At 47.2% G+C, this 22,937-nt stretch overlaps 3 protein-coding genes and 1 long non-coding RNA gene across 16 annotated transcripts in view; 3 read left to right on the top strand and 1 right to left on the bottom strand.

Moving 5' to 3' along the window:
* The first annotated feature begins 264 nt into the window (after positions 1-264).
* On the top strand, positions 265-8,603 carry prdm10 (PR domain containing 10). 11 transcript variants are annotated; one of them, XM_049726117.2, is made up of 23 exons: positions 265-958; positions 1,717-1,899; positions 2,076-2,249; positions 2,326-2,385; positions 2,473-2,577; positions 2,724-2,892; positions 2,964-3,205; positions 3,422-3,622; positions 3,702-3,774; positions 3,870-3,987; positions 4,070-4,193; positions 4,342-4,593; positions 4,988-5,332; positions 5,481-5,636; positions 5,756-5,935; positions 6,011-6,121; positions 6,196-6,396; positions 6,502-6,645; positions 6,768-6,938; positions 7,154-7,291; positions 7,567-7,774; positions 7,861-7,961; positions 8,072-8,603. In XM_049726117.2, the coding sequence occupies exons 2-23, from the start codon at positions 1,828-1,830 to the stop codon at positions 8,246-8,248; spliced, it is 3,522 nt and encodes a 1,173-aa protein (XP_049582074.1). In that variant the 5' UTR covers positions 265-958; positions 1,717-1,827; the 3' UTR covers positions 8,249-8,603. The 11 variants fall into 11 exon arrangements, with proteins under 11 accessions (XP_049582074.1, XP_049582072.1, XP_049582071.1 ...); XM_049726115.2 differs by having other exon boundaries at positions 268-669; positions 1,779-1,899; positions 2,721-2,892; XM_049726114.2 differs by having other exon boundaries at positions 268-746; positions 1,779-1,899; positions 2,721-2,892.
* Positions 8,604-8,760: 157 nt separating this feature from the next.
* On the top strand, positions 8,761-12,271 carry si:ch211-151h10.2 (uncharacterized protein LOC567699 homolog). Its single transcript, XM_049726134.2, has 8 exons — positions 8,761-9,157; positions 9,616-9,945; positions 10,170-10,299; positions 10,360-10,454; positions 10,552-10,732; positions 10,913-10,996; positions 11,058-11,156; positions 11,231-12,271. Exons 1-8 carry the CDS (start codon positions 9,021-9,023, stop codon positions 11,516-11,518), a joined length of 1,344 nt encoding a protein of 447 aa, XP_049582091.1. The 5' UTR covers positions 8,761-9,020; the 3' UTR covers positions 11,519-12,271.
* A 149-nt stretch (positions 12,272-12,420) lies between these two features.
* The window catches only part of cdon (cell adhesion associated, oncogene regulated), a 40,672-nt gene continuing 30,155 nt past the window's right edge, over positions 12,421-22,937 (top strand). For 2 of the 3 annotated variants that reach the window (XM_049726124.1, XM_049726123.1), the window contains exon 1: positions 12,421-19,341. The gene's annotated coding sequence lies outside the window, so the exon portion shown is untranslated. The remainder of the gene's footprint in view (positions 19,342-22,937) is intronic. The other variant, XM_049726125.1, reaches the window with a different exon arrangement.
* LOC125972449 (uncharacterized) lies at positions 18,825-21,953 on the bottom strand. Its single transcript, XR_007482814.1, has 2 exons — positions 21,546-21,953; positions 18,825-20,095 (listed from the first exon to the last, which is right to left on the bottom strand). It is a non-coding gene; the product is annotated as an uncharacterized lncRNA (long non-coding RNA).

The following is a 22,937-nucleotide window of genomic DNA, read 5'->3' as shown; positions in this document are numbered from 1 at the left end:
TTACTGTAGTGTATGTCGTCATTTAAAATCTCTTAATTCTCATGACTCTTTCGAGCAGCTTCTCTTAGAAATGAGGGCGAGTTCAATCAGAGAACACGCACACATTAAATGAGGCATGTGGGGGTGTAAAATGGAAATGTCGCTGCTGTAATATCTCCCTGCACGACTCAGCACAATCCACCACTGCAGCAAAGTGTGTGGTTTGACACTAAAATATTTCAAATGTGAAGTACACTATTGCCATCTGCCGGCCTTAGTGTGTAACACAACCTGGCAGTGCCAGTAAGTTAACCGTTCTTCTTCGGTGGTCTGGTCCCGTTTGCTTTCACCAGCTTCGTGACGCAGTCGCGAAGCGCCACCTATTGACGGTTAATATAATAGGGGGGAGATGATTGGATAACGGCCGTGTTTAACTGATTTGATTGGCTGCAATTGAAACACGTAAATTGGATCTTTTTTTACAACTGTTAAACATTTTATTGAGAAAACAATTAAGATACAATAATGTTTAATATAACAATACGCAGTTTAATCTAGAGTTTTGAATCGTTCTGTGGTTACGGTTGTTGATGGGTAAATGCCCACCAATCAGAGGGCAAAGAGTGCACGTTGCTGGGCAGATTATGTTAATATATGCAATACGACCATCGCTGCAGCTACCATTCTGAGGTAAGAACAGCTTGCTTTTTTTCCATACAACGTCTTAAAACCAAGGATTTCCTCTACTGAGAAGCGCCGCGCAAGTGGCAAGTAGTCTTTCTGTTGTCGGATGTTCGTCTGCTTTCCAGTGCGTAAACGCCGATAAAGAAGATATTTGTCGCTTGCTCGCTCTTCGTCCATGTCTCCCGACGCTAATAGTCCCACCCAAAATGGAGCCCGTCTTCCTTGTTCCACACTCGCCTTGAAGGGCTGGGATAGACAAACCAACTTGGGGGACGGGTGGATCGACGGAATTAAGGCACTTATCTACTGGTTCATACCACGTTTTGTTCATAATGTCAGAAAGAAGTCAATGACGCGTGGAACGAGATGCTATCCGTTCCTCTTATGTCGGCTTTCCAGTGGCCCTAAAAGGCCGAAATGCTAACACCGAACGCCCGCGTTTCTACTGCGCTCTAATTTGTGGTATGGTCCGGTTGGGACCGACAACCTGCGGGGTTAACATGGGGGGGTAAAGCTCATTTATCGATTAGGCTATTTTGACTGATTAAATTTATCGTCGGTTCCCCCCCTCCATGCACAATTGCTATTGCTTCGACACGAATTTGGATTTGGACACCGGTTCCCCGACGGCTTTGCCGGCAAACGTTAGCCGACCTTGATGTGCTTTACCCCTGCTTCGAGTGTGCTCGATGACCGCTCTGCATGTGTATGATGGAGCACGCTGCTGCTTGCTGTTGGTGTATTGACAACCTGTGAACATTCCCTGAACGCGTTTTTTAATTTCCCCCAATGGACGTATTCAACATTTATCCTGCAAATGCGCTGCATATTTTTATATTTACGCCCAAAAAACACAACCCATTTTATTGTATGGCAAGCATATTCTTTGTATCTATTTTTAAACTTACAATAAACTCATCTGACACTTAATGTGACAATGTAATGGAGTCTATATAGTCACAAATATAATAGTCACAAATTCATTTTGTATGAACTCTTTAGTTGAACATGAAGCCTAAAGTTTAGTCTGGTGTTGTGTTCAAAAATTTGTAGTTGCTCTTCAGTTTCTTTGTCCGCCATTAATTGACGATGAAGGTGTCCGTGGTCATTTCAAGAGGACTGCGGTGACGGCTGACCACCACGACGACGACCATCTGCGTTGCCATGGAAACCAAGCCAAAGCCTCCTACCGCGTGGAGTCAATCCACGAACACAGATTCGGCCGATGCCACACAGGTTAAAAAAAACGCACACAACGCCGTTTAAACAAGTTGAATTTGACACTCAAACTAATTTGGTTTTATAGATCACATAATAGTCATCTGCAGTACTCATAATAATAATCAAATTGTGCAGTCACATTTGACTTAATAATATAGCAGGTATGGTGATTGTCTTGGTTTGAGTTGCAGGTTCACTTTGAAAGTGGCACGGTGGCCCAGATCGTGTACAGCGGTGACGCTGGTGATCAGGCGGAACGCGGGCAGCAGCAACAGGTGGTCTACACGGCCGACGGCAACTCGTACACATCGGTGGAGTCGGCCGAGCACACGCTGGTTTACATTCACCCTGCGGATGGAACTCAAGTCAGGCTTGTATATTTATATATACATATTTTTTTTATCTGGGCTTCTTTCATCCATTCTTGTAATTTCCTCTCAGGCAGTTTTTGCAGATCAACCTCAAGTCGCGTACATCCAGCAGGACGGCACGACTCAGCAGGTGCCTACGGGTGGATTGTCAATCCATTTTCTTATTTTGAAAGTTTTAACTCGATCATAAATTAAATCTACTGCTGCCCCTCCGCAGGTGGCGGTGTTGCTGCCGAGCGGGCAGAACATGAATGCCGCCAGTCTGCACGTCCTCAGCAATGTGGCCGAGGCACCACAGGCCACCTTGGAACCGGCATCTCAGGTGAGCTCTTGATTCCTTGCATCATCATAATATTCTAAATGAGGTTGAAGTTTAGGTCTTGCTAATTTCCTTCCATAGGCCAGTGACTGTAAATTCTAGATGTCTGTCTTGACCAACACCATTTTGGATTCCAACCTGTCCAGCAGGAGCAACTGCCCGTGTCCGATTCGCTAGCCGACATGGAGCAGCCCCCATCCAGCCCGCTCGGGGCCATGGACACCACGGACGACTCTGAAGAAGACAACGATGATGAAGACGAGGATTCGGACACAGACGACTGGGAGCCTCGTCAGCGCTTCAACCCTCACAACCTCTGTGCGTCCATATTTTCAATTTTACCCCTCACATTACAGTTATAGCAAAAAAGTGTGCCTAACCCCTCCCAGGGTGCGAGGAGTGCAACAACACCAATCCCTCGGAGTGTTTGAACCACGGGGCCCTGCACCCGATCCCCAACCGGCCGGTAATGTCCAGGGCCCGCGCCAGTCTGCCTCTGGTCCTCTACATCGACCGCTTCCTGGGCGGGGTCTTCTCCAAGAGGCGCATCCCTAAGCGCACCCAGTTCGGCCCCGTGGACGGACCCCTGGTGGCCCAGAGCGAGCTGCAGGACAACTACTTTCACCTGAAAGTGAGCCCTAACACGCTGAGACAGGATGGAAACTGTAAAATCACTTTTATTAACTGGACAGGCACATCATTGGAGTTAGTATTTTTTGTCTTAATTGAGCCAAGGCACACGTGTCACGGTGCATTGCCAACACCGCCACCTACTGACAAGTTGCAGTATTTTTTTCAAACAACTGCTGATTGTTTGCCACTCAGCCTTTTTCCATTGCTTCCGCAGCTTTGCGTGCTGGACTCTGAAAAAGACGGCGAGAAGTCAGAAGACACGTGGCTGGACTTGTCTGATGAAGACAGCTGCAACTGGATGATGTTTGTGCGGCCCGCCCAGAACCACCTGGAGCAGAACTTGGTGGCGTACCAGTATGGTGCCGACATCTTCTACACCACCATCAAGAACATTGAACCCAAGCAAGAGCTCAAGGTCGATGCCACGCCGTGTCTTGAGCAGAGTCAACTTTGGTGCGGACATTCGGAAACTTAATTTTTGCATCCTTTTGCAGGTGTGGTATGCAGCGTCCTATGCAGAGTTTGTCAATCAGAAGCTTCACAGCGTTACAGAAGAAGAGAGAAAAGGTGAGCGTCTGCATCATCATGTAATCGTCGATTGATGGTTTTAATGATGACGATCAATTGCCTCATGCTGTTCCCTCATTCGGTTCTTCCTTCAGTTCTGCGGGAGCAGGAGAAGAACTGGCCGTGTTACGAGTGCAGCCGGCGTTTTGTGAGCTCCGAGCAGCTCCAACAGCATCTCAACCTGCACGACAACATGATCTACTCTGTTGGCAGGTAACGTTCTCCTTCCTGTTGCAGCCCCTGGCTTTTGATCACAAAGGACAGATTTTTTTCATTTTGGCTCTTTCTCCTCCAGGTCCAGAGGCCGTGGCCGGGTCAGGGGCAGGAAGCGATTTGGGACAGGGAGGAGGCCGGGGCGACCGCCTAAATTCATACGTTTGGATGCGCCCGTTGAAGATGATGTGGGCAAGACGACGACGGTAAGTAGCTAGCAGTTTTGATACCATTAGACATGCTCTGCTAGAAATATATACAAGTTGAATTGCTTTTTGTTTTATTTTGTTCAATTTTTTATTTTAGTTTTGGTTTATAATCATTTTGATTTTTTTTTTTTTATCTCCTTCTCAGGAGATGCCAGAGCTGACCGAGGCGCAGCCCCCGGACGAGCCAACGGAGGCGGCTCACAACGGCGTTGAGATGACGGCGTCCGAACCTGACACCGAGGCAGACGGCCAAACGGCCTCCCCGGCTCCGGATCCCGTTTCTACCCTGCCCGCCGACGTGGACGTGCCGCTCCCGACCAAGGAGGACCCTGTGCGGAAGGACCAGTCGGATGCTCAGCTCTCGTCGCCGGACGTGCGGCGCTTGAAAAAGATGCGGGTGAGAGACAAACGCCGATTACAAGGTGTTTGAGTGTGTGTTTGTTTGTCAACATTGTGTTTCTCTTCCTAATGCGGGCCTCTTTCAAAGACGGATGTCCAGGTAGGAGAGCCAATCAAAAGGCTGAAAAAGCGATTGAACCAGTTGCCTCAGTGTCGATATACTGTATATTTATTGTATTTATTTATTTCACAGTATGTTGCAGGATGTTAATCTTAAGGATAATGCTTTTTTGTTTAAATCAAAAGACAATAAATATAATTTGTCACCTGTTAATTATATTTGTTTTAAAAAAATAACAAATAAAAGCAAGTTTTGAATGAAATAGTCATGTATTCGTATTTGTATTAAAAAAAAAAAAAGAAAGCTCAGTTTTTCCTGTGCGTTTTGTCAGAACGCAGCGCTGCAGCATCACTTCATCCGCAAGAGCTTCCGCCCCTTCAAGTGCAAACACTGCGACAAGGCATTCCGCGACAAGGACAAGCTGGAGCAGCACCTGCGCGTGCACGGCCGCGACACCTTCGTCTTCCCGTGCCACCTGTGCAGCAAAACCTTTGTGACTGACACGGCACTGGACGACCACCTGCTGGTCCACACCGAGAACCGCTCGTACGCTTGTCTGCTGTGCGCCGAGACCTTCGAAAGGCTGGACGTGCTCAGGGACCACATCGAGATGCACGCCGTCGACGGCGTCTTCACCTGCCCGTCCTGCAAGAAGACCTTTCCCGACTTCATCCAGGTCAGTTGGGTTTCCCTCGCACGAGACCGTCGGTGTCTCTTGTGAGACTTTGGCTCAGAACTCAGTCATGGACTTTCTGAAACTCTCATCCCAGCTGGAATTTGTACCACGTCTCGTGTTGAGGTCTTTGTTTTTGTTTTTCCACTAGGTGAAGAAGCACATCCGCTGCTTCCACTCCGAGAAGATCTTCCAGTGCCCCAACTGCGACAAGGCCTTCTGCCGGCCCGACAAACTGCGCCTGCACATGCTGCGCCACTCTGATCGCAGGGACTTCCTGTGCTCCACCTGCGGCAAGCAGTTTAAGGTCAGGCCTTAGTGCGAGAAGTTTGAATATTCAATCATGGCTTGCTTCTCCAACTGACATCTGCAGTGGCTTGCTTGTTTGTAGAATAATTTGTAAAAGATTGTTGTATGTTCCTCCAGAGGAAAGACAAGCTGCGGGAGCACATGCAGCGGATGCACAATCCCGAACGGGAGGCCAAGAAAGCCGAGCGCAATCAGCGCTCCAAAAGTCACAAAATGAAGACGCCTACCACCGACTTTGAGAGCTTTATGTTCAAATGCAGACTATGCATGATGGGATTCCGGCGCAGAGGAATGCTGGTGAGCCCGCTAAAGCTCGCCGTCGTTCGTAATGAGAGCCGGCCGGCCGTGAATGTTGATGATATGTTGTGGCAGGTGAATCATTTGTCCAAGCGTCACCCCGAGATGCGCGTCAACGACGTCCCCGAGTTGACGCTGCCCATCATCAAGCCCAACCGGGACTACTACTGCCAGTATTGTGACAAGGTGACTCGGCCATCACACGTAAAATAATAACAAATGTTTATAAATAAAGTGACATTCGATCACCTTGTTGGCAGGTGTACAAGAGCGCCAGTAAGAGAAAATCGCATATACTGAAGAACCACCCGGGAGCCGAGCTGCCACCCAGCATCCGCAAGTTGCGCCCGGCCGCTCCCGGCGAGCCCGACCCCATGCTGACCACGCACACGCAGCTGGCCGGCACCATCGCCTTCGCGCCCGTCTGCTGCCCGCACTGCGACAAGCAGTACAGCAGCAAGGTCAGTGCGAGGTCAAAGGATTGGAGTCATACGTTCTACAGAACTCTCTGGAAAACCTGCCAAGTCACTCATATGTCAAGGCGTTGTTGCGTGTGTGTGTCTCAGACGAAGATGGTGCAGCACATCCGGAAGAAGCATCCAGAGTTTGCTCAGCTCACCAACACCATCCAAGCGCCCCTGGCAACGGCCGTCATCACCAGCACGCCTGCCGTCATCAGCACGGACAGCGCCTCCGCTGAGGCTGTCGTGGTAAGTCGTCGACGTTGCAGTATAGTAGATGACAATTTCAAATATCCTAAATCTAATATTGTTTATTGTAGCACAGATGAATTGATTGTGTTTATTAAGACAAATATGTTTTTGTCTGGCAGACCACCGACTTGCTAACGCAGGCCATGACGGAGCTCTCCCAGACGCTGACTACCGACTACAGAACACCGCAAGGAGACTACCAGAGGATCCAGTACATCCCCGTGTCCCAGGCAGGAAGCACCTTGTCCCAGCCGCAGCACATTCAGCTGCAGGTGGTCCAGGTGGCGCCGGTAACAACCATGACTTTTTTTTTCTCGACTTGAGTAGGTTTATAGTTAAGGTTTTGCCTCGTGGCAATTTGGAAGATCAGGAAGTTGAAATGAAGTTTAGGTTTTTGTTTTGTTCAGTGGGACGGAAAAAAAGGCTCCAGTTTCAAAGAAGCGTAACTTTCCCCTTTGGCGAGTATTGAAAGGACCCGGTGGTCACCATGTTTGTGTTTGGCTAGGCGTCCTCCCCGCACTCTCAGCAGCAGACGGTGGATGTGGGCCAACTGCACGACCCGCACGGCTACAGCCAGCACTCCATCCAGGTGCAGCACATCCAAGTCACCGAGCCCTCGGCTTCTGGGCAAGGTGTCGCCCAGGTACGAGTCCATTCAACATTTGTTCCTTCACGAAAATAAAAAACATGATACTGATGCATTGTTTGGATTTGAACTCCAACCACATACTCGCTCAGGGCTAACGAACAAAACAATACAAATTAGCAATCTATTTGAGAGGGTGAATTCAAATAAGATGAGATTGTGGTTGCAAAAGTGTGCACACCCTCTGATAATTTCAGATGTTTCTGTCACGTTAAATGATTCATTTCCCTGCTAGAATACATGACAGTAAGCATCTCTAACTTTTCCCCCAGGTGAGTGGTCAGCCACAAAGCCCCAATTCCCAACAGACAAATCAGGAGCTGAGCCCGGCCCAGCTGACCCCTGTGACGCTGGCTCAGAATCACAGTCTTCAGGGCAGCGGGACGCCTCAGCAACAACAACAACAGCAGCAACAACAACAGCAACAGGGAGCAGTGCAGCACGCCTACATACCTGGGAACTGGAACTATCGAGGTTATCGTGAGTCCAGTCTGCTGTACACACTCGCAGCTTCCTGCCATGTGACCAATGAGCTCTTCTTTTTACTACCTGTACTTTTACCCAAGCAGCCTCTGAGATCCAAATGATGACACTGCCCCACGCTCAGTACGTCATTGCCGAGACCACTACGCCGGTGACCGGAGCCACCAGCAACCAGGTGAAAACGGTGAGTGGACCTCAAACCCGGCTCGATATCCTTTGTGCATATTATGATTTGTTCGGGTATCTTTAATATTTTGACACAAATGGATGCGATTCTCCTCTGGGTCCCTCCAGACGCATTACGTCATCTCCGAAGGTCAGACGGAGCTGGACGGCAAAACTTCAGGTGCCGTCAGCTCAGGTCCGAACCATGGCGAACACTTGGAGCCGTCGGCGCGTCAGCAAGCCTCCACACAGTATATTATCACCACCACCACCAATGGCAGCGAGCTCCACATCACCAAACCCTAAACCCCCCCCTGAACTTTGACCCCCTCGCTTCTAATCCACTCCCACCACTAATCCTGCCCATTGGCAGTTTTGGAGCACGTGGACTAAAAATCAAATGAAGACTCGATGAATTTAGGAGGCAAGATGAAGACCAGCACAGTTTTATGTGTTTGTAAAGTATTATGTTGTTGTCGATGTGTCACACGCTGCTAGAAAAGTCAACAAATGACAAGTCTTGAAATTATTTCCAGCTTTCCAAACATCAACTCCCGCCTAAGTGGGGGGAAAAAAAAACTTTTATGCTTTTGGAATACTCCAAAAAGTCACTAATTTGTAAACCAAAACTCCAACAGAAATTGAAGATCTTCCAATTTAATAGCGCAGGCGTCACGTTTTTGTCCCCAAATGATTAATCGTGTTCTACAACCTTATGGTGGAAGCAAATGGGTTTTTACAGTACACCAAAAATATTAATAGGTAACAAAAAAAAAAAAAAAATCCATGACCAAATAAAAGAAAATCAAAAACTTTTAATTAGACCCTTGTATAAAATAAACCAATACTATTCACAGGGGTAGGTTAGTCTAATTGCAAAATTTGTATTGTGAGCTAATTATAGCTCAGAGTTGCTTGAGAGGACAGGAAGTGGCTGTGTTGCTTTCCGAGGCGGGGCACATCCATCAATCTCACGGTTAGTACCTGTTCTACAAGATCGGCAGGTAAATCGAAAGTCTCTCGTCATGCCGCTCGAGTGCTTTTCCCCACTTTCTCGAAGCATGTCAGCTGGCCGCACATGACGCTCAGCGGTGCCGGAGGTCACGATGGCCCGGGTTCTGGCGCGAGAGCGGTTCTGGACCGGGCCCTGGACCGAGCCAGCCGCGGGGGGTGGGAAGGGGAACCTGTCCGGGAGTGTTTGGAAAAGGCACACAGGTGAGATCTGCTGACACCTCAACAATGATTTGAAGTACAAATCTACAAATATTTTGTTGGCACTAGCAAATATGATGTAGATTGCTTTTTGTTTCAAGGAAGCAACTTTTTGTTTGCCAAATAGCAATCCTCTGGAATGCAGTTATTTACACTTACCTGATTATCTTTGACATTTTGCTCATGGTAAATGGAATGAGGTAGCTCAGATTTGCAGATTAGTGAACTCTACTAAGGATTGACATGGAATTTTTTTATTTGATGCCGATTTTGGTATTTGGCTGAATAAAACTTCTGATTAATCATGTGAGTCACAAATATAAAGTATACATATAACAACTGCAGGTGGAAGATTTAACAGTTTTGCAGTACTTAGTACCTTTAAAGTACTTTTAGCATTTAAATTGACAACAGAATGAGAAATTGGGGGACAGCTTGCTGAATTTTTTCACTTTCTGCAGCTCAGAGCACCCATCACGTGATCTTCAAATACTGTCGACCTCATCAGCCACACAAAGGTGGAGGAGGAGAAGGTGGAAAAAGCTCTTCTCCAGCACAGGATGCGTCACGTTCCTGCCAGTGGCTGCGGTGTGGTCCGTTTGCCACATGGGGGCACCACCATCTCTAGAAGATGTGTGTTGGCGAGGGGCACTCCTGTGCCTTTTGTGGGGAACCCTGGCAGGCTGCGTCTACGTGCTGCTGTGGTACTTGAAGTCGTCCCTGGGACAGGAACCCGCTCCCGTGATCAAAGAGGAAGTTGTCACTCAAATCAAGATGATGACAAATGAGCGGTGAACTTGTATTTTTTTTTATTAGCTATATTCTTTATCATCTTTATCACTTATATGTGAAACCTTTCTGTATATTATGATTATATAACACTGCCCTCTGGTGGTCAAGGAATGCATTAAGAAGGCATCACTACTACGGCCTGAGCAGAAAAAAAGGGAATATTTTCAGTCCCCAACAAAATAATCTACAGAGCGCATCTAATTTTGTGGCCTTGTGTCACCAGGTCCTCAAGTTCAGCTGTCCCAATTCCTCTGGCTCTTGCCTTGACTGAAAGCCTGCTACTGAGCATCCTTCAGGAACCTCTGACAGACCCTAGCGGCCCTCACATGCAAGATCTCCTCTCCAGGTTGGAGGTGAGTCTTCATTTTCTCAGGTGACATGCGAAAGCCTCGTTCATTCTCCCCCATTCGCAGTCCGTGTTCAACAAGCTTGAGAGCGTTGTCCCGGGGTCAGAGTTCACGGAGCTGACTGAAAAAGTGACGCTCATTCAGAGCTACTTACGGAAAAGGTCAGTGCAGGCTTTTTCTGCAGAAATAGAAAGTCTGGAATCTGATTTGAGATGACATTGCCATGGACGTTTCTCGGACGCTTCTCTCCGTGTACAGGAGTAGCTCACTGAGAAGGTTGCTTCAAATCCAGGCTGAGTTTGAAGCCGGTATAAAAGAGCTGCTGGAGGGCGTGGAGGTTCGCTGGGGCCGACTGGAAGAGCTCCACACCGGAGTCACGCTTACCAAAGAGGGCGGTCGAGAGCCTGAAGACTTGGCCTCGGCCCACCAGGACGCCGAGGTAAACAATGTGTTGTCTGGAGGGCTTCAGTTGCTTCTTACACAACTTTTGGGAATGCCTCAAAATTCTTGCAAGTGTACATCACTGATGAAATTGTTTTTTATTAAATTAAAATGAGCTCATTTTTTTTACAATGTTGGCTTTTTGCCTTCTCAATTAACATTTCATGCATCTGCAAAGACCTTATCTGCAGTTTTGAGCCACCACAGGAAGCAACTTGGTGACTGCCAAGCTCTCCTGAAAGACTCCACACAGCTCCTTCAGGTAAACATCATCTGAGGAACTGCTGGGATGTTATCAAGCTCAGTCTTGCCTGGTCTTCTAGGAGTTGATTTGGAGTCACAGCCATGCAGGCAGCACGCTCAGAAATTGCGAGAGTGAGTCCGTGTGGCCCGAGATGCTGCTTCAGTCCAACATGGAGCAGGTAGTCATTCTTTGTAATTGTTTCTTGGTTCTTCATACAGAATTGAAAGAAGTTCTGCTTGTGTTCATTCACAGTTTGACAAGGTGCAGGAGAGCTTCCTGTCCTTAGAACAGCAGACCGCCACCTTCCAGGCTCACCTGGAGGGGCTGTCCACAGGTAAGGAAAGGGAGCATGCCAGCGGGGCTTCCTCGCCAGACCTCAACAGCGGACTCTCCAGTGAAGTTTCCTTAGAGCATCTCGACTCAGACGACGAGTCGGACGGTCGCCTCTCCTTGTGTCAGAGGTCGGCGCAGCACTTATCATCCACGATTGGACGCTTACGAAAATCAGAAAGAAAGAAAAAAGAACGGATTGGACATTAGAAAGAAAGATGATGAATATTCCAAAAACCCCAAAAGTTGCAGGTAAGACACACCCATGGCTGAGAATGTGAATATGAATGTCTGACACAAGGGGTCGCCCTAACACCAGTTATCATCATGCATCTGTCAGTATTTTTCTGCCATGCCTTACAAACTGATTTCCAGTCTGTTAGCTACGTTGCTGCACTTGTTTGTTCAAATTGAGCATGCAGATGAGCGAAAAGTGGCGGATAATTTGAAAAAAAAAGTAATTAGAGCTGCAGGCAGCGATGTACGTGCCTTGTTTTTAATGGCAAATCTTTTAAATGATTTCTGATCTGAACTTTTTGACCCTATGCCTCGCAGAAAAATAGATACCTTGGATTTTTTTTTGTTTTCATCAGCTTCATATTTCTGCTTATAACCGTGCCTCATTCAGGTGAATTACTTTGTAGGGGTTTGTCAAAGTAAGAGCTGCTGAATTAACCCAATATGGCTGCTTAAAACCATAAATGGCTGACTTCCTATTCAATTTCAGGCATGAGCCCTTGAGACTTTTGTGGGTCCTGTTATGATCCACCCTACGTAGTGTCCATCTGTGAAGTTGTCAGGGGATGTTTTTTGTTCGAACTTTCTTACAAAGTATGAGCCTTTGAACTGGCCCAAAATAGTTGCGCAAAACCAAAATGGCTGACTTCCTCTTCGATAGACTACAAGCGTGTTGTGTAATCAATTTGTTATAATAATAAACTACTACTTTTGCACAGTCCTGTATGATAAGGGTTTGTCTTTCACTCAAGACTATCCAATTTTATTTTATTTTTAAGGTATGGGGGCACAAGGAGCAGAATGAAGGTATCCGAAGGGGGATGGAGGTCAACGCCGGAAGTATTTTTGTTATTATTATAAACGACGCAGCCCTCTTGACCTGAACGTCTTTGATCCCAAATTCAATTACGTCTCTGAAGGTTCGCCGCGCTCCTTCTGGACAAGTTTGAAGAAAAGTCGTTTGAAAGTAAACACAGATGCCATTCGACTACAGAGGTCGGCGGCATTGTCAATTTTCTTGGGTTGTGTTTGCTCCTCGGGGGGATTTGGATGAAAGGAACGTTATCGCGTGGGTCAGAAGACGGAAGCACATTGGCCGGGGTTCGTGCAGAAATGTGTTTGTTAATGGTTAATGAAAAGCGTGTACATTTTGCGAGTTAAAACACAAAAGTAACTAATTTGGATTTTGGATTTCACATCGCAAAACAAAATAGAATACAGTAGAACGGCACCTGTTTGAATGTGATGCGTGAATTAGCCTTAGCATTAGCAAACATCTAGCTAGCTACTTCTCATCTTAGCTCTTTTGGGTCAGGTAGCCATCAAAACAAATTACAGTTCTTGTTTTGACATCCCCGAAAGACGTATTGAGAAACTGTGATAAGTTGGCTAGCTAGTTGGACGCTAATCCTCACTGATGGCGTCCTCCACTTGCTGTTTTGTTTGTCACAGCACCTGCGCTGTGTTCAATGAGAAAACAATGTTTGGAAACATCATAAAAATCAGCCAACAGCTTTTATTTCTATTCTAATATTGCGTGTTTGTTCATTAATGATGTGTTTTTGCCCGCTTGAGCGCCGCTGCCAGCGGACACGTGCGTCACATCAAAAAGGCCACGCGCAGATGTACGCAATTAGCAACATGGCAGACATTTAGGGGGAGCAAAGGTCCATAAAGTGGCAGATTATTATGTTTCATCTAATGTGCTGGAGGGGCCGTGCGACATTAATGGAAGCGTTCCTTGAAGTCCACGCTAAAACTTTACACCCCCACCCTTTGGCGCTAGCATGAGACAATTAGCAGGGGGTAGAATAATGTTGGAGTTTTTTCGTTTAATAGTTGGAATCCCACAAGAACAAAGTCATATCTTTGCCAGAATATATGAGAGACTCGATGAAATATTTTTATTTTACAAGCAAAAGGTCATAGAAGGTTTTGCTTTAAGAATTTTTTTAAGTCAATCTTAAGAGACTTTTAGCAAAACTTTGAGTAGTTATCGTATAAATATAAAAGGTAGAATCCAACTCATATTTCGCAATTACCCAAGAGAGTAAACGGAATTAATCAAATGATTAAGGGAAGGGTGGGGTACATAAATTAAATGCAAATCTGTGACGTGCATCCCATTCAAGCTGACGGTCAAATGGACAGTTAAGCAAAACTTAGCCTGATAAACGCTGATAAAGCTTCTAATCCCTTTTGGAAGCTGAACGTTTTATAATGGCAGCACCTGTCTTTTATCTCTCAGTCATGCTCTTTGTGTCCTGCCAAACATGTGGAGCCCTTAATATCTCCGAATCCCTGCAAAGTAAGCTTTTCTTCATCTCTCAATGTGCAGATGCAGCTGCTGCAAAGATGCTGCTTTAGACTAATAGAAAGTGTATGACAGAAAACCCTGAAACAAAGAGAATTAAAAATAAATGAATGGACGGAAAAACATTTTAATATGCCAAAATATGGATGTAGATTCATGTAAAATGGGTTTACAGTAAAGGTCAAGTGGGTGGTAATAAACAGCCTGAAGCTAACATACTTGGCCTCTTTTTGGGAATAATAGTCGCCAAACTGTGATGGCTTGTAGTGCAAAAAAAATAAAATCTAAAAATGGGGCCCTCGTAAGTCAAGGCACCCGTTTTCATAAATTTTTATCTGTACCCGGGTGACAAACAACCCACCTGCCTCGGCGTGTGAGGTTAAACCAACACGGTGTTTCCCCTGCACAAAAGATGCCGACGTGTGGCGGCAGAAGCCGCTCAGTCCACACCCCCAAATAGGAAAAAATGGAGGAGGAGGGGCAGAAAATTGTGATTCCCATTCAGGGAGTGTCAGCGGCGCACAAAGAGCGACCGCATAACACTGGCGCTAAATCACTCTTAATGGACTTCTTTCTTTCTCACTAGATGACAGGAGAGTTTGTGTGCACGCCTTTTGAAACACAATGTTAAGTAAAAACAAATGCATTAGTTTCATTCATTTTGTTTTCGTCCCATGAAATCAGGACATTTTCTTTTATATATGTATATATATATTTTTTTTATAAACAACTTTTTTTATGTCCAAAAACATGACCTCATAAAATCCAAGTGACGCACCAAAGTTGCGTCACCCTGCTTCCTTATTGGCAATCATCATGTCGCGTATATGTTGATCATGCATTTTTTTTTTTGTGGCTAACCCCGTTGACTCAGTCAAGTCGTGAGCACCCCCCCACCATCAGCCTGTCTTATTCTTGGCACGGGTCGGCCTTCAATTTGCTGGGTGGAGTATGTTTATGTCGCAGCGTCAGAGTGGAAGGCACAGGAGGCCGATGAGATGCCTGTTTATTCTTTATTTATTTTATTCCTGGTGTGGACAAAGGTGTTTATTTGTTGCTCTGATCTAATCGAGGGGAGGCCTTAATTTTTTTTTGTTGTGATTTATTTTAATCCTCGTCTTATTTTCTGACAGGAAAAATAAGGATGTCTATTTGAGAAAGTCATTTATTTGTCTCCCTGATATATTAGAGGGGAGATCTTGATTGTTTGTGATTCTTCAATGCGCTGTTAAAATGAGATATGAATATTTGAAACAACTGCCAGCGAGCTGCTGACTGAGCAGAGGCGTGCACTCGGTCATAATTGAAGCCAGTGTTGTGTGTTGGATGGAGGCTTGTCCTCACGGTGTCCCTCCCCGAGCGCCGTGTTGTTGTTGCGAGACCTCCCACGCAAACCCCCTCCCCAAAAAAAACAACACATTAATCCAAGTAGATTATTGTCTGTGATATCATCTAAGTAAAATTGTACAAAGTGAAACTTGAAGCCCTTTTATCAAAATCATTCATATCAATCAAATTTCACACATCCCCGTGTCCATAAAAAACAATCTATCATAACTCATATACTGTGTCATTACAACCAATAATTATTAATGACACTAGACATTAATAAATTTGAAATAATGCAAGTAAATTTTTCATCGTCATGCACATGAGAGGCCAATGAATTTGCTTTTCTTTTAAAATAAAAAAAATCTTGAATATTTTCTGTTGCAGACAAACTTCGGCTTGAGCCAATCTATCAGTAATATCATAAAAGGAAGGCTAGGAAATGTGAATATTGACTTTCCAAGTTCATTTCCAGTGTGCGGCCCTAACTTTTCTACTTGAATAAAAAAAAAAAAAAAAAAAAGTAACCCCCTAAACTGCTTCCCTTCTTCTGCCTCTTCTTCGCCGCTCTCCTTGTGTGGTCCACCGTCATTCCCAAACAATCGGCATTAATCCAGGGAGGGAGTGAAGGGGGGGGCTGGCTGGAGTGTACAGTGTACACACACACACACACACACACAGAGCCCGAGCAAGGACTTGAATGGCGCTTTATTGTCTTGTTCAAAATGTAGCATCCATCAAAGACTGCCATTAATGTGTTGCAGTCTTGGGAAAAAAAAACAACTTCATCACTGAATTGATTTTGCTGAGTCCACATTTGAGTCATTAAAGCTTCATATAGCAAACGTGATGATTTTGCACTATTTATGAAAGCGTGTTGCCTCCTCTAAAATCAAATTATGCTTTGCCTGGTTTTCATAAAGGCCTGAGCAGCCATTAGCGAATCACCGCATACACTTTTTTGACGCCACATCTGCTAACACCCCCCCCCCCCCTCGTCTCCCCCCCTTCCGTCCGCCCTGGTGAAGTTGTGGAGAAGAAGCGGGTCACTTGCTGCCTTACGGCCATTACCGTAATGAACATTGGCATTGTTAATTGTTTTCCGTTGGGCCTAATGAGGTGAGGAGCCGTACGATGCAATTAAGGAAAGGTCGAGGAAGAAGCCCAGGGGGAGAGGAAAAAAAAAAAGTGCAATAAGGCGCTGGAGTGGAGAGGCTGGATTGTCAGTGCAAGTTATGATTAGGAGGCACAGAAGCAGCCATGTGAAGAAATGAATTTCATGCCTGTTGATTCCGTAAATTCTCCTGGAATGTTGGGATTCCTCTGGAAAGCGCTGGGATATGGGAGGACAGATGAGTGGGAGAAGATAAACATCATCCCCTGACGTGAATGATTTATTTTTTCAAATGAGGCAAAGAGCAAAATGTTCTCCAACAATGCTTAATAATGATGATGATTGTCTGACATGTCAATCCAGGCTGTTTGTTGTGTTCATTGAGCGCCACCATGTTCTTTTTCCTGTTCAATGAACCAACTCAATGCCAGTGCCGCCTGAGCCAACACGTCACCACAATGGCGACGAGAACGAGGCCAGGCCTCTCAAGCTACGACAAAAGCGCTGACACACAAGGAGCACACGTGGAGCGGGGGGCTGAAAGCGGGACGGCCTCGCCCGGGCTGCCCTCCTCGTTCGCCTTCCCCCCTCGTGCCTCCGCTGGGCTATTGTGGGCGCCGGCCATGACCTCCCCGTCTTTTCCGGCTGAGGCAGGAGTGCTCCCCGATGGCCCCAAACAGGATTAGTCCCCCCGCTCATTCTCTGTGGATTTGCTGGCGTTACCGCCGCTCGGCTGGACCGTAGTGCTTTAATTACCTCGCCACCAGGGGGCCTCGCAACTGCCCCGTGGGCAACAAGCTCAGAGCGGGAAAAAGCTGTCTCGGCATGGGAATAATCCTGAAATACTGCGGGGCTACACGAAAGGCCGAGATAGTTTTGACCCTGATGTTGCTTCAGTAGCCAGCTAACATTTATCCCGTTTCTATTTTACTCTTTAAAAATATCGTTGAGTCCTTGCCACTGATTTTGCAATATTGTAGCACATCATGCCGTATGAAATCATCTGATTGCTGTCACGCCGCATTTTATTGTGATGTATTGCGTCAATACGTACCGCTACGTAGATGCTAATTGTTAGCCTGTGTTAGCGGGTGACCATGCGGGGCTCCACCGCAAAATATACAGTTGGCAAAATGTTTCTTTGATGCCCTGCCATTTTTTTTTATATGTGCCTTTGCTCCATAAATGTTGGCAAACACCTATTTAGTGCTTCCACATGCTTAACAACAGCAAACATGTATCTTGCATTCATCTTTTTGTGCTACACCTGCCAAATATTTAATCACAAAAAAAGGCAGCGATGACGTCAGCGACACCAAAGCCCAGCTGGACGAGTCCACTCCCATTTATACGGCACCTTTCGCCACAAAAGCTCGCTAAGTGCTTCCCGCTTACAATTCACATGCGGGGCGCCGATATTAAACGCAGCTTGAGGCCAAGCTAGACAGCGTGGGCCAGTTTTCAACATCTGGACTTGGCTTCATGACGCTGTTTGTGAGTCAGTGTATGTTGGCATATCGTGTGTGTGTGTGTGTCGGGCCCAGAGAGAGCACGGGTACACACAAAGGTAGGCCTGTGAGTGTGACGTGTGGAAAATTCCGGTGGGTGTCATGCCAAGACGTCCTGAGCTTGTGAGGCGGGCGGGATCCGCCAGGAATGTGAGATGATGCAGTGCACTGCCCACATGTATAAAGATGATCTATGTTGTTTCACATGTTGTAAATGCAAAATAAGCTACTTGATGTGAGCTGTTGAGTTATGGCTGCTATGTTAAACTTCTTTGTGATGCCTCATCGGGCCTGACGATGCCCTCGGGCTGTTCACCTGCTTGGCCTCTCCGTGTGACCTTTCGGAAAGATGCCAAAATAGTCGGCCCCACCTGCATTCCCTGCACAACTTCCAGGAAGTCGCTCGACTAATGATGCCCATTTTTTTCTGAATCATCAACTTGTCGTGTGCGTTTATTCAACAGGCTCAACGGCGTGTGAAAACACATTGAGGCGGCTGCCATTTTGCGCCTCACTTAGTACTTTGACGGCCACGCGGTAAGACTTGAATATTTCATTTCATTTCTTGTGTGTGAAGAATAGCATCTAAAAAAAAATGACAGGTTATCTCTGGCGTCTATTTGAGGGAGGCGTTTACTTCTCACAAATCTGCTCAGATCCAACAGGGCTACCGACTCTCCCACCAGGAGCTGGAGAGAGACCCCCTTTGCATCTGGTCTTGCTTAGAAGCCCCAAATACCCAACCCCGGACCGGCTGCTCCCCCCCCTCCCATTCCTTATCCCCAAAAAGCAGCAATCATTAGCTTGTTTTGAGCGCCGCAAAGACAAATGGCGACTCGTTTGACGTGCAACTCGAGTGTGCAAAGAGGAAGCACATGCACAAATACATAAATAAACGGCGCACACGTTTGGAGGCATTCCTGCAGCACCTGCAGCCACTTAATATTTAGCTGCGAGGGGGAAAGAAGAGAAGAAAAAAAAAGCCTGTCATGTTTGTTCACTGAAGGAAACAAGTTTGGTTTTAATTAGAGCGCCTGCCAAGTGCTGAGGTAACCGCCTGCCTTTCTTTTGGCGTTGCTTTTTATTTTTGGTCATATATATTCTTTAAAGCAATCAGGAGGGGGAAAAAACATGAAGGAGCTGTATGCATGGTGCCATTAGTCACCATGTGGCTCGGTAGTGTCATGTGATTTCTGCGCCATTTTTGATTTTTTGTCATTAAAGCGATTTAAAAAAAAAGGACAACAAATTATTTTACTTTAAGTCATTAAATGCATGTCTCCCAATATTAATGTTGCTTTTTTTTTGTAGGTCTTTTCATGCTAGATAGCCCCACCAAATTTTATGATGCAAAATCAATGTCGTGTTTCCATGATTGACATGCCTTTTGTTCTCCAGGATGGAGAGCCAGGATAGAACACCAGCGGGATGATCTTGATGAAAAGCAGAGATGGGAGGACACGATAATGTCCACGCCAACTCCACTCGGGTCCAAAGTTGAGCAGAGCTCCGGCAGCGTAATTGTGCTCAGGTGGGTGACTCAAGTTGAAATCTTGAAGAGATGACGAAAAAAAAAGTGCACAGCATGCTCTCATGTCCAAAATGAGATCATTGCAGCCTTTAGCAATATTTAGAGGCAATTTTCCAAAATACTGTACAAGAAAAGAAATATGGACGACATTTGAAATATAAGCCCACTTGCTAGGGAAAAAAAACCCCAAACCTCTTGCTCAACATTGACCCTAAGCTCCTTTGTGACCCTTTTGAGGACAATCGTAATAGAAAATATGCTCTCCATTTGCATTTTTCCGAAGAGTCGACCTTGACCAGGTGGAGCGCAACTCGGGATTGCTGCCGTCGCCCTGATTGGCGCAGCAGAAATGTCCACAGCAGGTGTTCGTACGAATGTTTTCACCATTTCCCGTCATATTAAATTGAAAATACAAACACACGCGGACCGCAGTCCCGGGACGCAAACAAGCGGAAAAACATTTGACAGCATCAGCGCGTCAGTCAGGGCCGTTGGGTGGGCTCCTCGGCCCGCGCAGGGGGTGGCCCGGCCTTGTGAGCCCCCGTTGTGGCGCAAATCGTAAACGGCCCCCAAAGTCCGGTGATCCCCGACCCCCCTCCCTCCTGCCAAGTACCCGGGACACAGAAGGTGAGCTGGACGGCGGCCCGGGTAAACTCCAGCTGGCCTCGGGTTGGGATCTCCCAGGAGCGCCATGCGGACAGGCCCGTCTTTGTCGCTGATTGGCCGTTTCACAGCGCTTTCAAAGTGCGGCATGCTGGGAAAAAAATTTGGATTCATGATTCAAAATATTCAAACTGGGACAATCTTTTGATGCCTTCTGTTGCATTGTTTGATTTCCTAACCTGGCCCATCAGAAAAATTCAATTTACAATAAAACTACTGAGCAATTTTTTATTTTAATGTTTCGCCACTAATACACCCATCAGCCGTCATCGCCACACTCGGCTGTCCTCTCCTTGCACCCTTAACCAAAACAAATCATCGTCTTTAAATACACTCGGAAACATTCCCTCCGCACCCGCGAGATGTTGGGATGCGCCGAGGGGGCGACCCAAAAATAGGCCCGAGTTTTTCCAAAGGGGGCCTGGATGCTGCATTGCGGGGAATTCTGTTTACGAGGTGTACTCAAGTAGCGCCTGTCCAGAGCTGATTCATGGGCAGGCAGGGTCAGGCCTTGCGAGTGTAGATCAGGTTCACAGTTTGCCTCTTCCAGCAGCTGTTATTACATTTAAACTCACCCAGCTGCTCCCCCCCCTCCCCTCCCTGAGTAGAGGTAGCGGGGTTGGGCCGGTTGCGCAATGGCATCGGGCAGAGCTGCGTTCTGCCAGGCCCAGCCGGACTTGGTGGTCCGTCCTTGTTTACCCACTTCCAACATTTAAAAGTATTTACAACATATTCTGAAGACAAATGTGACAAACTGTGGCGTTGTTCTCATGGTGTCACCAATGGCCGTCGGAGCAGAAGCGGCGGGCTGACTCATTAGCTCACTCGATGCTTTATCAAAGTGTCTTTTAATGGCGGCCAGTGGAGTGAAGCGAGCGGCTCTTTGATCCCGGCCTGTTTTCCGTGGCCCCGCTGGCCTCTGGCGGCCCCCCGTGCGGCCCCGCGGGAGCCGGCCTTTGGAGGGGAAGTGGCGATCTCAGATGTCTTGAAAGCTCGGGTTTGATCCCCAATGCTGACATGAAATTTTTGATCGATGATTAGCGCCCCTGACAACCGCCCCTCCCTCCCCTCGCCATCTCCTCCGGCTTCTTCCCTCTCGCCGGCCGACTCCAAATGTCAATGATGTTAGTTTAGCCATTGTACACGGCTGGCCGCATCTGAATGGGCGACTTGTACCCGGGCCAGCCCCCTACAATGGCCTCCTTTCTCACCGCGACTTGTTCTCAGCGTTTGCCTCCTCCGTGAGGACAAGGCTGTCTCTCTCTCGCTCTCATTTTCGCTCTCGCTCTGGGAGTAAATTGGAAGCCAGCAAGTCGGAGTGAGGGAGGAGGCGTGACCGAGCAGTAAGCTCTCTTTTTTTTTTTTTTTTTTTTCATAAGTACGATTGTTACAGTGTGAGCGGCAGCAGTGCTAAGTCTGCCTTTCACCGCAAAGCTAAGCTTGTTAGCCTCGCTAATCGGACACAAGAAGAGTGTGTCGAGCAGACTGAGGAAATGCGGACGGGATAAACTCGGGAAAAAGTCAAGTCAATTTGAACGTACCGTTGTGACCGCGTGGCTTCGACGCTACGAGTGCCAAGTCGTCAAATTGGCGACTTACTTGGAGTCAAGTCACGTGACTGGCTGGCTGGAGTCTCCTTTGTCATCTTAAGTTCTATTTGAAAAGTGTGCCGAGTCTTTGATTGCCTGCAGGGTCTTGTGCGCTTCTGGCTCTGCTCAGACACGTCGCTGGCTCCTTCCCTGGCATTCCCTTCTTTCAGAGCGAGGTCGCAGGTCAGGGACCGCGACCCACCCTGGGGCCAGGGTGAAGGACCCCCTTCCCCTCGCCTGTGAAAGAAGGCCCGCTTGGCCTCTGCCGCCTCTTTATTTTGTACACACCTGAGTCCCTTCTTCTTGGGGCCGCAGATCCGGTGACAACGTGCAGAAAGAAAGCTGCGTCTCTGGTTACACACACCCCCCAACACACACACACACTTTTGGATTGTTCACACGGATCAATACGTCATTGCTTTTTTTTTTTTTTTTGGAGGGTATTTCAAAAGAACACATGCTTCAAAAAAATTGCTTCAAAACAATCATCTTTGTTCCCACTGTCTGTCCCTCTTGTGTTCATTTCCTGTTTTGAATCTCCGCTCAGCATAGCTGTTATTTACAGCCCCTGGGGGCTACCTGTCATCCCGGCTGCACCGTTGCCATTGCCATGTAGACTCCCAAATTCCACGGAGCACAGGTCCCGACCCCCCCCCTCAGTCCCACCACCATAAAGCGATGACCCCTGACCCCCACACCTGCGGACATAGGTCACAACGATCCGTTAGAGTGTGTAGGAGATAGCGCGCATACTCCCCCCCCCAAAAAAAAAATGTTTATGGGCCCAAGGTCAGCCTACAGCAGCTTTTTGCTTTTCCAAGCGCTCCATTTAACATCACAACACACTTGGCGCACCACCTATCCCTCAAAGATGGCTGCAAAAATCCGGAGTTCCGCAAGGATCCATTCTTGCACCACTATAATTAGTATATAATTAGTTCTCAGCTCTCATTTGCCTTGCATAAAGTTAGTTCAAAACAAACGTGCATCCGATCCCACCGCTCTTCTAATGAGGCAGACATTTTTGTTGGCGCGTGCCAGTGAGGCTCCATGCCAAGATGCCACTCTGGACGCGCTGCCCTCCGTCTGGACGCTCCACCTGCCCATCACCGTTTCTTTGGCTTCCCTCGGGAACGCTGCCGACCTGCCAGCTCGCCCTCGGGCCAAACCACACAACCCGTCTGCCCCCGCAGACACGGATCATCCAAATGTTATTCCAGAGCAAACCTCCACAGAAGTGGAGCCCCGCAGTTTGACGCACACTCAGACTGTCTCCATGACGACAACAGGAGGGAATATTTGAAGGGAAGACGGTTTTCCCTCAGCGGGAGTCCTGGAGCAGAA

Source organism: Syngnathus scovelli, chromosome 7, assembly GCF_024217435.2.
Source record: "Syngnathus scovelli strain Florida chromosome 7, RoL_Ssco_1.2, whole genome shotgun sequence".
NCBI classification, from domain to species: domain Eukaryota; kingdom Metazoa; phylum Chordata; class Actinopteri; order Syngnathiformes; family Syngnathidae; genus Syngnathus; species Syngnathus scovelli.
This window is presented reverse-complemented; position numbering and strand designations above follow the sequence as displayed.